The sequence below is a fragment of the Phaethon lepturus genome, unplaced genomic scaffold (genome assembly GCF_000687285.1).
Source record: "Phaethon lepturus isolate BGI_N335 unplaced genomic scaffold, ASM68728v1 scaffold7719, whole genome shotgun sequence".
NCBI lineage: Eukaryota > Metazoa > Chordata > Aves > Phaethontiformes > Phaethontidae > Phaethon > Phaethon lepturus.
The window spans coordinates 59485-74455 of record NW_010562699.1 but is presented as its reverse complement, the minus strand read 5'-3'; the positions used below and the strand labels follow the sequence as shown (position 1 = coordinate 74455).

Below are 14971 nucleotides of genomic sequence, written 5' to 3'. Positions count from 1 at the left end.
GACAGTTTAGTGATTTCACTGACCTACTGATTTTTTTCTGGGTTTATCATGAAGATGGAGTTCAAATTTTTCTCAGAATGGGAACAACCTTGTCAGCCAGCCCTGTCTTGCCTGCTGCCTTCCTACCTCTGCATTATCCTATGGTCAAAGCCATATCTGGTACATGCTCGTCCAGATCTTCCCACATTCCCTACACAACCAACCTATATAAACGGACTAGATTGTCTTGGAGCCTACACCTTGTATTGCATGCAGATAATGTGCAGGAAAACAAAGACATGTAGATGGAGAAAAAATTGACAGGAGTGGCCTTTGGTTGGTTGCAAAGAGTTGCCTGCAGTGCACAGACCTCCCTGCTGTGTCCTCAGCTGCCCCTCAGCCCCGTGCCCCTTCTCCAGCCCCAGGGCCGTACAAGTCCATTGCACAGGAGGAGTAGTGACATTGAGCCTGCAAGCAGCCAGCTGGTGCCCAGGTCATGACCTGACTAGCCAAATCTAGGAGTTTCTCAGAAGCACAATTCAGACTGATACAATATTTCTTGGAACAGCAGTCACATCTCAAAGAGCAAAGACCCGCACCTGCTCGCTTGCCCAGCCAGGCAGTCTTCCTTTGCTAGCTGCCCTATTCTTTGACATAGTTTTGTCCATGCCTTCTATTTCTCTCAGTTCATGGTCCACTTCCCAGCAGGAATGACCCTATGTTCCCCTATCCCATTTTCGCAGCATGTGCAAATAGCAAACGTGTCAAGAAGGGTCCTCACTGTGGGCTGAAGGTGAGGACCACAGGGTTGTGTGTGGTGACAAGTCAGAGGTGAAGCACTTTGGGCCTCCTGGCTAGAAACATGTCTCCTGGCCTTGTGTATACAGAGGTGTCATGCTGCAGGGTTCACACAGTCACAGAATGGTTGAGGTTGGATGGGACCTCTGGAAGGTCATCTTGTCCAACCACCCTGCTCAAGCAGGGCCACCTACAGCAGGTTACCTAGGACTGTGTCCAGACAGCTCTTGGATCTCTCCAAGGATGGAGATATTCCCTGAGTGCTATGGAGCGTGGGCAACCCAAGGGCCCTCTGGGAATAACCAGAGACCTGCACTGCAGATACAGGCAAAAGCGTAACATCCTCACCATGACCTGGCAGAGCGGTGCAGACAGGCAGCAAACCCACACTGATGCCGTCTCTTACTGCCAGTTCTTCCCAAACTGGACATAATTCAGAGAAGAAAGATTAATGACAGATGAGATTTTGCAGGAAGTGTAGTTTGGGAAAATATTTTCCCATATCTAATAGCAGATTTAATAGCATGCAGTAATGCAACCTAGAAAAATAGTAAGCAGTGTGCTACTTTTTTCAAAGCATTTTCTCACATTTGTGTATAGGATGCCTGGAGTTACAGATGTGTTCCAGGGCTGCAGTCAGCAGAACGCAGAATGATCTGAGGTTTATACATCAGTTCTCTGTATTTGAAGCTTTGGTACTTGGGTGGGTGTGAGGGAAAAAATGAGTGTTGAAACCCTAATTCAGGGAGCCAGGATAACACTCGAGGCTCTCACAAATTTTATACAGCCATGTTACACAGGTTACTTGTGTTTGAATTTGTTTGTGTTTTTTCAAGAGTTGTACAGAGTAAAATATTACTTGGACCAAAATTTATGAGGCAGATTCTGTAGTCATCTGATAAGTGCATTTGCATTTAATGTGGAGCATTTAAATCCATCAAGTCTTTAATCAGCCTGGTTCTTGGTATGAGGGACTAATTATTCACCTCTTCACACAAAGTGAAAGAGCGGCAGCAGAAGGAACTCAGCCCTTCCCCTGGGGAAGCTGTTTGACCTTCTCATTATGAGACATCTGCTCCCTAGCCCTGACCTTCTCCACCAAGAAGTACAGGGGAGCAAGCTGTGGTCCTTCATCTGCCTGGCAAGCGGCTGGGGAATATGGTGAACTGGGGGAAGGAGTTCAGCTTCTGGTGGAAAGTTTTATCTTGGATTTCAAAGAAATCTATGGCAAAAATGATACTTTCACAACAAGGTCTCTTGTCTTGTGAGACAACTTGGTCTCAATAAGTTTTGATGTTTCCGTAAAGACTTGGTTTGTAAAAAAAAACCCCACCCAAAACCCTTACCGTGTGCACTCATAAGGCAGGTGCACAGGAAATAAGAAATTACTTTTCTAGGGAAGAATGGTCATACAATTTCTTTAAGTTTTGGTCAGTCCAGCCTGGAATGACATTAAATCTACCTCCAGGAGGGTGGTGAAGCAAGCATGTTTTATCTTCTTTTTCTTCTTGTCCTCTCCTTGCGTCAAAGAGAAGAATGAAGAAACCATTAAAACAATAAAAATGAAATATCTATCAGAAGTAACAGCTGAGAAACACAGATAGTTCTCCAGGGTTTATCACTTTTTTGTAGAAAGTGCCATTGAAGTCCTGGTGAGCACAGTACAGAAAAAAAATCACTCCATTAGGCTGTTCAGTGGGTCACCGCTTTCATGGTGAACACATGCATGGAAGTAATAAGTACAGACTTCAACCTTATCCACGGTAGGCTTTGGTCTTGAAGGAATTAGGGCAACTGAGCCTGTTGCACACACAGCTGGACCACACAGCTGGGCTTTCGGAAGGGTAAAGTGCTGCCAGGTGAAATTGCAGAAGTGTCAGAGAGGAATGCAAGGTGGTCACAACTTGATTAAAGAGCAGTTCTCTGAATTATGTATAATGGAAAGTAACAAAATAATAAAAATGCTGAAGTAGATACTGATTTTTGCATTTGTTGGCAAAGCCGGTAGACAGCAAACCTCTACTTTGCATGTTTATTTGTGTTGGGCAGGTCTCTTAAAATGGGTCTAGAAACTTTTGAGGCATTCAGGATCTGAAAAAGAAGTAAACAAGGACTGAAACATGAATAATAACAACAGAGATAATAGGACAGAAGATTTACTAAAACCTAACAGCTAATAGGTAGATACCTTTGGCAATGACACCAGCACTAGCTAGTTGGTATTTCTGGATATTGTCTGAATTTTTGTAAAATAAATATAACAAGATACTTTCCAGAGGATGGCTCATTCTCTTTAAAACATACATGGAGCTTCCTATATCTTTACCCATGTCTTTGCCTCACTGACTTTTAAAGTAGCCCAGGGGTTAGTGCACTAATGCAGGATATGGAAGGCCTGAATTATTAATTCCTTTTTTTGCAGCTATTCAAAACAGCATTACGTAAGGGGTTATAGTTGGAGTAGGGGGTCCTTTCCACTGTCACTGAAGCTGTTTTGAAAAAGGACTCAGGAATCAGCCAGAGAAAAAACAAAAGACATGAGTGAGCATTGCTCAGTGGCCTGGTGGGTGCTTGTGTTCTGGGTTCTGTTCCCCAGGGCTTATTCAATGAAAAGTAATAGTCTACAGCGACGTATGTGTGTACTCCTCCTTCCTGGAAAGGTGTCCTTACCATTAGACTTCTGTTCCATAAGAAGAGTGGGAGAGCAATGCCCCACATCTCCCAGTGGGCTGGCCAGTCCTGAGGACACCTACAGGTCCAAGTTCACCCATGGGGTTGTTCTGGAGAAAACCTGGCTTTTGCCTTCAAATAAAGGCAGAAACGCTTGTAGGAATGCGGAGACACAGCACATTGTGCCCCTGAAAAATTGCCAAATAAAAAATAATATACTCTGTGGAGTTTAGACTTACCTAGTGTTAGGAGGTAAACAAACAAGGTGTTTGGGGAGTATGATAGAAAGCTTAGTTTTCTACCTAAACAAGCCCTACTTCATACTGCTTATTTTGCTTAGGAGACATACCCTGTAAGTAGGCAGTTTCAAGTTGTTGAGTCTTGCAAAGGGCCATATTTTTCAAGCTGCAGATAGGTAGTCAGGGGAATTTAGTTACCCAACTTGCATTAAAATAATGACTATATGTGTGTCAAGATGACTAAGAGCTAGTCTGTGTTCAGCAAGCAGAAGTCATCAAAACAATCTCATTTCCTTCTGCAACATGCTAAGAGGCCATATAGAAAGAAACATGGGTGGTATGGCTTAGGTTTAGTGAGGTTTTTTACATTGTACAGCATGATTTTTTTATAAGCAAGCTAGGGAATCGTGGTCTGTGTTAATCTGTTATCAGGTGAGTTTGTAATGACTGTTACACTGGAGGGGTAAGTTAAGAAAGGTACTGGGTGCAGCATTGTTCTTATTTTCATTCCTGAATGCATAAGGAGACATGGTGGTGTAAGGTTAACGGTTGGACTTGATGATCTTAAAGGTCTTTTCCAACCTTAATGGTTCTGTGATTCTGTGATAAGGTCTGTATTGCTAGATATCAGAAAGCAAAATGGGGCTACAAGTACCCTGGGTAGTGTCAAAGTCATAATTGTGGGATTTAAAAAATTGGAAAATTTTGTTGGAAAAGCAGTATGGAAAAATACAATGCAAGTCATGAAGATAAATGTGAAGTCCTGTGTTTAGATAAGAATAACGAAGTGCACCAGCATTGTCTGGGTAATTACTGACTGGGCAGCAGAACTGTAGAGAAACAGATGTATTATGGTGAATCACAGGCTGAATATATGTTTACACTTTCATACTGGTGTGAAAAGGCAAATACTTTAATGAGATGGGTAAACAAGACTAATGCTGGTGTTTCATATCTGTTTACTTGGTGTTGGCAAATCCTGACCTGAAAGGCTGTGTCAAGTTTTGGATACAGCACTTCCAGGAAGATGTGGGCTACCTGGAGATTTACAAGAAAGATCACAGGTCTGGAAAACATGTGCTACCAGGAAATATTAAAACAGTTGAGAGGGGGTGCCAGGAAAAAGAGAACTGAGATGATAAAGTATAACAGTCTTCAGATATCAGACAAGTAGCTCTGAGGAAGGAAAGCAACCTTTGTTCTTTTTTTTTCCCCCTCATTTTTTATTATTTTTATTCAATCTCAGCAAAAAATCAGATCAAGATTTTTAGTTGTAAGAAAAGTGAGGCACTGGGCTGTGTTATGCAAGGAGGTTGTGCAGGTTCACAATCAAAGGATAGGCCTGCGTTTGGGGAAAAATTGCATCCATCCTTTCTTTGTGCAGGGATAAATTAGATGACCTCACAAGATTCCTGCGATCTCTATACTCTGTCATTTCTATTAATTTCTTTAATTTTTGAGATTTCCAAGACATTGTTAACAACATGGAGGCAAAGAACTAGGCAAGGAGAATTGTACCTCTCGGATTACGTTGACTGAAAAAGCCCTGTATTTAAATTGTGTCACTGAATCATATGTACGTATGTGTGTGTCTGTGGATATATGCATACATACCTATATGTATATTTTTTATATGTCTCTCTCTACATGTGTATTCCATTGCTTCAGGCTACGTTACCCAATGTTGTCAGCTGCAATGTGTAACCCTAAATCAGGTGTATCCAAAATGGCCTCCCCCACTTTAGAAAACTAATCAAGCTTATGCCTGATCAGCACAAGGACGTGAATCACTCAGGAGCACTGATAGAAACAAGTATTTAGTCATGTACACCAGTACCCTGGGCTAGGGTAATCTCTGCTAGAAAAGAGAGAAAAGGTGAGCCAACGATCCAGAACTCAAATTCCCAACAAGAAAGACAACAACCGACCCAGCTGAAATGGAAATCTGTGTTTTAGACACCTGTGGAAGGTGTCATACCACTAAAAGTTGATGCCTGACATTTGTCCAGTATTTCCCTTCAGTAAGGGGTGGTTATGTTCATCTCTGTCCTTTGTGGCCTTGCTTTCATCCTATGGTACTGTGACCTGGGAGTCTAAAGGACTAAGGGGGTGCTGGCTGACAGCCGGCTGAACATGAGCCAGCAGTGTGCCCAGGTGGCCAAGAAGGCCAACAGCGTCCTGGCCTGTATCAGCAATAGTGTGGCCAGCAGGAGTAGGGAAGTGATCGTGCCCCTGTACTCGGCACTGGTGAGGCTGCACCTCGAATCCTGTCTTCAGTTTTGGGCCCCTCACTACAAGAAGGACATTGAGGTGCTGGAGCGTGTCCAGAGAAGGGCAACAAAGCTGGGGAGGGGTCTGGAGCACAAGTCTGATGAGGAGTGGCTGAGGGAACTGGGGTTGTTTAGTCTGGAGAAGAGGAGGCTGAGGGGAGACCTTATCGCTCTCTACAACTCCCTGAAAGGGGGTTGTGGCGACGAGAGTGTTGGTCTCTTCTCCCAAGTAACCAGCGATAGGACGAGAGGAGATGGCCTCAAGTTGCACCAGGGGGGGTTTAGATTGGATGTGAGGAAAAATTTCCTTACTGAGGGAGTGGTCAGGCATTGGAACAGGCTGCCCAGGGAGGAGGTGGAGTCACCATCTCTGGAAGTGTTCAAAAAACATGTGAACATGGGACTTCGGGACCTGATTTAGTGGGCTTGGTGGTGTTGGGTTGACGGTTGGACTTGATGATCTTAAAGGTCTTTTCCAAACTTAATGATCCTGTGATTCTGTGTCTCCGTTGGAGCTCTGGTGTGAGTAAAGGTCCTTGGGGTTAAGGCTATCGTTTCCCCACAGAGAAGGGACAAAGCAAAGAAAGCCCGTCTCAGTAGTGGTGTTATGGATTGAACTTGGCCAGTGTTTCTGCTTAAGTTGTAAAAACCACTTGAAATACCTTTCCCTATGGGGCTATATATTCTTCTACAGTTCAGCAAGGTAATTCTGGCAAGATTTTTCTCTTTCATCTCAAAATGATGGAGTAGAGTATTATAAAATCGAGTTTAGTATTTGTCTTTTGTCTTGTTTGCTGCTAATGAAGTTGTGGACTTTTAAGTTCCGGTAGTTGGTGTTGTGGTTAGCATTTGAGCAATCAGGAAAGGCCATAGGTACATGCCAGTGTTAATAGTCACTCCAGGAAAGACAGAGGCAAGAGGAAGCACAATAATCAGTACAGACACCATGCTTGCAAATCACTGATAAATTGATAAATAACTTTTTTTACAGCTCACTTTCTGGACAGCTTTCTGTTTTACATCTTGTTTGTTTATTTTTAATGCTTCCCATTATTTTTCTTTCCGTAGGTTTTCAAAATTAAAATGAGCAGATGACAAAGTTAAGCGTCATTTTCCAGAGATAAACAAGAACGAGTGGGCTAGTTACGCTTGGGGAAACACAGTAAATAATGAGTTCAGGGTGACATGTGAAAATAGAAAGGAGAAACACACTATGGATGGTCTTTAATATGTGTAAATTTTAGTTTGTGTGTGATGCAGTTGGCAGGTAATGCCCACTGCAGAAAATCACTGTCATGTGGGGATTGCACCTGTCGTGTTAATGCACAGCCTTTTGATAGAATAGAATCATAGAATCATAGAACCATAGTTTAGCTTGGAAGGGACATTTAAAGCTCATCCAGTCCAACCCCCCTGCAGTGAGCAGGAACACCTTCAACTAGATCTGGTTGCTCAGAGCCCCATCCAACCTGACCTGGAATGGTTCCAGGGATGGGGCATCTACCACCTCTCTAGGCAACCTGGGCCAGCATTTCCCCCCCCTCATTGTAAAAATTTCTTCCTTAGATCTAGTCTAAATCTACCCTCTTTTAGTTTAAAACCATTACTCCTTGTCCTATCACTACAGGCCCTGCTAAAGTCTGTCCCCATCTTTATTGTAAGCTCCCTTTAAGTACTGAAAAGCTGCAGTAAGGCCTCCCCAGAGCCTTCTCTTCACCTTTTGATTAGTGTGGGTCTGGATGAAACCATGTTGTAACTCCACGATTTTCACTGGAGTTGGACAAGGATGAATTTGGTACTCATGAATTATAAAGAGAAGATACTTTATTTCCCTGGTGCTATTTAAAGTAGTAATGACATAGAAGATATCATTATGTGACATTCAGTGCATGCCCTTTTGTTTTAGTGCAGAAGAAAACAAGAAAAGAAAAACTCCCAAAGGCTGGCATTTGAGGTACTAGATGGCTGTATGTTGTACAAGCTCTTCACACCAGAGATTTGGCAAAGGGCAGTATTCCATCATATGCTAATACAAGTCTAAACAGAATATGTGCTCGCTTATTCCTTTATTTAAAAAATGTACTGCAATCCTCTTATAGTAATAGTAATTCCTGCAAAGCTTTCCATGTTCGAATAGCTTATGTTCATGATGACACCGTAGAAATCTGGGAAATTTAAGTGAGTAAGTGAATAGACACAATGCAATTGGCAGACATTAATCCCCCAACAGCTGTGGGCAAGCAGTGTGGGAGGACTTCTCTCTTTACCAGTGCAGGAACCATGGTATTGGATCAGTTGTTTCCTTTCCACAGAAAACATTTTCATAGTCACAAGCAGAATCTTAACATCGTCTCCACGGCAGGGATGCCATTGACATACATGTGGATGCTTCTCTCTCAGCAGATGATAGCCCTTGGAATAAAGCATTTTGGATTTCAGTAGAAATAACCTCCTATTTCATCTTTGCCTCATGCCCATTTTGTTTCCACCCTTGGGTCAGGAAGCTGAGTGGAAAGAGCTATTGATATAACACAACACTTTCTTCAAAGTGCTGTTTCTGCCACAGCTTTTAATTGAATTAATTTTCTTCCTAAGAAGCAAGCGTTAAATTCCAGCACCACAAAACACTGGGGGAGAAGGTTAGAAGGCAGCTGAGATCTGTGTTTCACCTTCTATTTTGCCTCTGCATTCAGGCCAAAAGCCACCAAGGATTGGTACCTGTCAATGTCCCAGCTCAGGTCCTCTGCCCTGATCTTCTGTCTCTCCTTGCTTAAAATGGCACTTTCACCTGTAAAGCCTTTCCTCCAGGTCTCATGGGCAAAATAAGACTGTTTTCATCATCAAACCAAACTGGTGCAAGATAACCCATATCCCTGGAACTTCTATATTCCTCTCTTGTTTTCCAAGAAGGAAGAAAAAACACATTTGCCTTCAAGAATTAACTCTGTCCATTTCTGCCCCAAAATCCCTTATATTAGATGTAGCAACTAGAACACTATAATCTGTATCTGAGCTGTCTTCATTGGAGGATCACCAGCAATCACTTATGAAAAAATATTATTCCTATTTTGGTAATTAATGGGAATCACCCTTAGGAAGTAGAATACAAAGAGCGTTGTCTGATTATATCAATCAGATTGCAGTCACCAGAGTTATCACTTCTTGTATGTGAACTTGCCCTACATGGTGTCACATGTACCACATTTTGTCTCTGCCACTCCCCCTTGCAAGATATTCCTGATGAAATTTTGGGGTGTCTCAAGACACAATTTATGGGTAGGCTATCTCCTTTCTAGCTATTTATGCCTTTAAAGAGAGTGGTATCTGAATCTTCTGTGCTGTGCCCAGGTATGCTGTCGTGAGTATCAAACAGGATCTTTGTGCCAGAAAAAAACCCAGACTAGATCAAGGCTGTCCTGCAGTCACAAACACATATGCTTGGAAGGTGTGTGTTAAGGTTTTTGCTTCAAAAAAGTATTTAATTCTGTGTAGAATCTGGTAGACATCAAGAGAGCCCAGTACAGAATGCTAAATAGCTTTACAGTTGAAACTCATGTGTACGTTGGGTGTTCAACTGCATGCTCTGAATCAGGCAAAATCCCCTTTTCCACCATCCCCAGTGATCAGCTTTAATTGCTAACTCATTAACTGTTCTGGTCTGGTCTATCCCTCCTTGTGAGTGGAAGTTCACAGAGGATTCCTAGCAGAAGGAGATCCTCCCCCACCGGCAATGTAGACACCCCTCCAGCCATTCACCCTCAAAACCGTCTACTTCCCAGAGGGTTTTACTCTTTTTTCACTTTTATCAGTTTTGTTGATTGTCAGCTGACGGAGCATTTGGATGCATGTATAAAGAGGCTAAATGAAGAGGCGAGCGTGGTCTCCAGCAGCCTGTAGGTTATTCAGGGTCAAGGTGTTGCAACACCTGACTAGTTCGTGGGCTAAGTTCAGTTCCCCGTCTGTAGGACAGGAGTCACCTCCTCGGATGCCTTGCCTGTTTTGCTGAAGAGGGGCCTCTCTATTTTATCATATTTGAGATGCCCTGGTGAATAGAGAGGTTCTGCTGTGATTAAAAAAATCAAACCAAACCTGTTTCATTGCAATATTGCCATTTAAATTTTTCCTTATTTTAAAGACACTTGAATGTTTGAAGTATACTCTGGTATCTCAAGCACTGCATAAAAACTTTGTTCCCTGAAGAGGCCGAACAGTAATTCCTAACGCTCTCCAAGTAGGGTCTGGGACTTTGTAGTTGCTCTGGCTTTTATGTGCATGTGATTGAAGAAAGTCTCCCAGCTCCCCCTTGTGTGGATGCTCTACTCCTGCTATGTCAGGCAGGAAACAAATGTGATTTGTGCTGCTTTTGATCAGACATTTCTACAATGCTTTGCTGTTGGAAACCAGAATAATACTGTCACAAATTTTAAATTAACAAAATATGCCTAGAAGGGCTTGGTAGCTCTTGTTCGTCTGATCAGTATCAGGCTTGTAAAGTCTGTTCTCCAATAAAAAGGGCAGCAAAGGCTCAAGTGAGAGATGTTAAAAACAGAGACTCTTCATTTTAGTGGATCTTTGTGTTTTTAGTTATAATCTCTTACTGAAGCACACAGGACCAAATCATAAAATCAACTAGCATCAAGGGAGTTGAATTAGGTTGTATCTGTGTTCACTTTTAATTAGATTTGAAATGGCTATCCCACTGTAGTGCAGCAAGCAGCCAAGTCAGTACCTTCCCCTCAGGCCTTATTACTGACAACAACCTTAGCATTGATCTGCATATTCAGCAGCCAGGTGGAAAGGTGTTATATATTGGGAAATGCAGGCAGGATTTGAAAAACACAGGATATCTTTTGTACAACTCAATTTTGCTCTCAAACTGGGCGAGTGGGGGACTTTCCTTTCTAAAATGTCCGTGTTCTGGCAGGAGTTCTTTGATACAGCTTTTGTCTAGCAGGTACTGTGTTATGATAATGTTGTGCTGCTCAACAGTGGAATCAAGGCAGCACAGGTAGCAAGTACATTCTGTGCCACCTGATGTATTTTTATGGGTTTATTTTTCCCTTATGTACATTTTTATTTCTTCAAGATCTGCTCTGAGACATTTCCAATTTTAGCATTCTGCTGTCTCATCTAATTCAATTGTAAGCTTTTCTGGGGAAGGACCATATCTGGATTCTGCTTTCAAGTTTCATTACACAGCAGTTCTATAAAGCAATCTTTTAAAAAAAATCACAATAAGGGAAGGAACTTAACTTATCCATTGGGATTTGACATGTGAAAAGATCATGTCCTGATCTCCCAAGCCTTTAGCAACGCAGTACCCACAGGGCCTCTTTATCTCCTTGTGCTCCACCTCCACTGGAAGTAATCAGTGTGATAGCAGATTGTGCTTAGGGTTTCCATTAGATGGCAAGAGGTTGTTGTTTTCTTTATTTCAGTTTACCATTCACATTTGCTTCTCTTTCAGGTGTGAACAGAAAAGTTACCTATTCCTTGGCAGACTCTGCAGATGGTTACTTCTCAGTTGACCGATCATCAGGAATCATTATTTTGGAGCATCCACTTGATAGAGAGCTTCAGTCTTCCTATAACATCAGTGTAAAGGCCTCAGATCAGAGCATTGTGCTGACCTTGTCCTCATTTGCCACCGTTACCATTACAGTGCTAGACATAAATGACAACCCCCCCGTGTTTGAAAGAAGAGATTATCTTGTTACAGTACCTGAAGACACCTCACCTGGCACTGAGGTCCTCTCTGTTTTTGCTACAAGCCAAGACATTGGTACTAATGCTGAGATTACCTATCTCATCAGATCAGGGAATGAGAAAGGGAAGTTCAGGATTAACTCAAAAACAGGTTTGTAAAGTGGGTCTTACTTGTAATGCAAAATCAAAGTGTGAGGAAAATGTGAATGCTGTGGGAAAGGCTCTTGAAGCAAAAAATTTCCAAGGACAGAGAGTTGGAGCTTGTCAATGTGGAATTAGTTGCACAGTTAAAAACCAATTTTAGGTTGGAGAGTGATGTAAATTACGGTCATGCTCAGCTGCCCCAGCTCGAGTGGAGAATACTTTTCTCCATTAGTATGTTTGTTGAAGTCAATGGTGATGTGACATCCCATTAGCCAAACTGTGCAACTCTTGCAATTATCAACACTTGCAATATTTACCTGCTTACCAGCTGAGTAAAGCCTCAACAGTCTGGACTTTAGCAAGCATCAGACAGTGCTATCAGGACCAAATAGCTGGCAGTCTCAACATGTCAGGTGATGACTGCCGTTTATACAACTGTATGTATCTTCACGGACATAAGTTGCTCCTGATTTGTGTTGTCTGACAGTTGACTTCAGCTGTGGTTTGGGGTTTGGGTTTTTTTTTGGTTATACATCACAAATTTTAAAAACACATTGCTGCTTCTTGTTAAGAAATACTAAGGAAAGCTGCCATATTTGGACCACGTGGCTCATTTTCTTTGAATTTCCTTAGCAGGATACATTCTTTATCCTTATTGAGGTTTTAATCCGTCAACAGTAAGCTATGATTCTTCTGTGCTTCTTGTAGTGGATCCCCTTATTCTCATAACATTCAGGATGACTAGTACAAATCTGCCACCAGAGCTTCAGAGCAAAACAATCTTGATTTTGAAAGCTGAAGTGCTTGTTTGAGTGCAGCTGTGATAACCAGTAACCCAGAAAATCTCAAAATGATGCATTGTATCATTTATATTACTTGTGTGCAAAAATCTTTCTCCACTCTGCGGAGGCCACTGCCTTACATGTAAGGGACTTAACATAATTGTCTGTTGTCTGTTATCTTCATAATGTTGATTAGTGCTAACAAAATTTAAACATAAATATGCCTAGACAGCGATACTTAACTTCACATTTGACAAGCCAAGGAGATAAATCAATAAAAACCCATAATGAAGCTTAATCACACAGGGAAAAAAAACCCCAACTATTTATTATTCATTAATGTGTGACAGCTCCATTATTATCAGTTTAGAGGCAGGAGCACAGTTTCCAAACAGCCGGGTGCTGATGTAGCATGCCTGATCAAGGCTTGAAAAATAATGTCCTTCACACCATTTATCAGTGGGAACTCTCTGCTAGCCACTTGGAAGCTTCTCTTCAGGGCTCCTGCTTCCAGCAAGTCATGCTGAAAGGTAGAATTCATTTGGAGAAGGCCCAGACAAGATTAAGAAGAATGATCCAAGGTCTATAAAATGTGGTTTACCAGGAAAGACTGAAGGAATTGAGGCTATTTAAGCCAGAAAAGAGAAGACATGCTGTTAGTATTCAAGCTCGTAAAAAGTACCTACGAAGAGGAGGGGAATAAACTTTTCTCCATGCCCACTCATGAGAAAAGAAGTTGTGAATGGGCTTAAATTGCATTTGGATTAAATTGCATTTGGATTATTTCAGTTAAATGATAGGAAGAAATTCCTCACTGTAATGATTATGAAGTACTCAAATACATTTCCGAAGAAGGTTAGGAAACTGATTTTGTTGGAGGTTTATAAGAACATTAGAGATGAGTACCTTCAAGAATGAGTAGGTTTAGCTGACCTGTGTTGGGCAGCAGTTGGACTAAATGACGTTTAAGCCCCATACATCCCTGCTCCTGATGGGTCTATATTGAAAAGGATTTAGCTTGCCAAAGTTAAGGATTTGCTTTTAAGCCTTTCCTGCCATGACCAGTATTACCTCCTCCAAGGCATCACTAGTAATCTGTGCACAACCCACTCCCCTCTTCTTGTTCAGGTTATGGGTACATGAGAAACAAGTGGAGGACTTGCATAAAAAGCATTTCTGTCCTAGAGGGGGCCTGGGGGCACGGAGTGAGTCAAGTTACAGAGAATCTTAGATTTGATTGTGTGATGAGAGAACCCAAAATTTTTAAACTTGGTGAGTGGGGAAGTCCCTGTTTAATCACATAAACGATAGACGACTGATTTCTCAAAGGTATTCATGCCCCATTCATTTGTATTTAATTCATGAGAAGTTAATTACATGGGAGTGAATTTCTGTTGATTCGTCAGGGCTGATTTCCAGAGTCAGCATCCAGTTCTCCCACAGGCTTTGTGCATGTGCCCAGGGAAATGGGTGGATATGGCCACCACTTCTCGGTCTTATACCGTGTACTGGTATAATAAAAGCTATTTTCATGAGAAACCATCCATTGCTTCATGCCTTGTGCAGGTCCTTTCTGCAGAGGCAACCCAAGTGCACTTGGCATCATTCTTTAATCAAACAACAGCAGTAGGAACCTGACCAAATATTTTTATTGGATTGGGCAGTGTTACAGTTAGAACAACATATTTTGTATGTGTGCCATGGTGATAAATAGCATGCCGTACTGTTTACTACAGTCAAATCCCTTAGTCCATAGCATTATTTGTTTTTCGCTGGCTGTTGACATTCCCTCCCTTGCTTCAAAGGAGCGATTTCCATTTTTGAAGCTTTGGATTATGAATCGTGTAAGGATTTCTACTTAGTAGTGGAAGCAAAAGATGGAGGTACTCCAGCTCTGAGCGCCGTTACGACTGTGAATGTAAACGTGACAGATGTTAATGACAACGCACCGAAATTCAGCCAGGTGGTCTACAGTGCAGTCATCAGCGAGGATGCTGCCGTCGGTGATTCAGTGATAACGGTGAGGCTGTGGGCAGCATTTAGGTGGGATGAAGCCCTTTGCTACATGACTTTTAATAAAATACAGCTGCAGTAGTTAATAATGATAACTACTGAATCCTAAATCACCCAAACTATCCTCTAGCCAATATTCTGTGTCTGCTGCTGCTTTCTAGGCTGCTACCAGTTTTCCCCAAAAAAGAAAGTAGCAGTAGCACTGACTGTTTCTTTTCAACCCCGATATGCTGTCAAACAGCATGTTTAAGGCATTGCATTTCATGAGTCAGCTAGAAAGAAGTGGGTTTTCTTGCAAAGGCAAAATTCAAATTTTCACTGAAACAAATAGTCTTTGTATCACGTAGTATTTGTATCTATTCAGTCTGGC

At 42.0% G+C, this 14971-nt stretch overlaps 1 protein-coding gene across 1 annotated transcript in view; it reads left to right on the top strand.

The window, feature by feature from the left end:
* FAT3 (FAT atypical cadherin 3) overlaps positions 1–14971 on the top strand; it is a gene marked incomplete at its 5' end in the record, with an annotated part of 79239 nt that overhangs the window by 17052 nt on the left and 47216 nt on the right. The window contains 2 exons of the mRNA XM_010294357.1: positions 11424–11813; positions 14394–14608. Of these exons, the coding sequence (XP_010292659.1) occupies positions 11424–11813; positions 14394–14608 (605 nt within the window). The remainder of the gene's footprint in view (positions 1–11423; positions 11814–14393; positions 14609–14971) is intronic.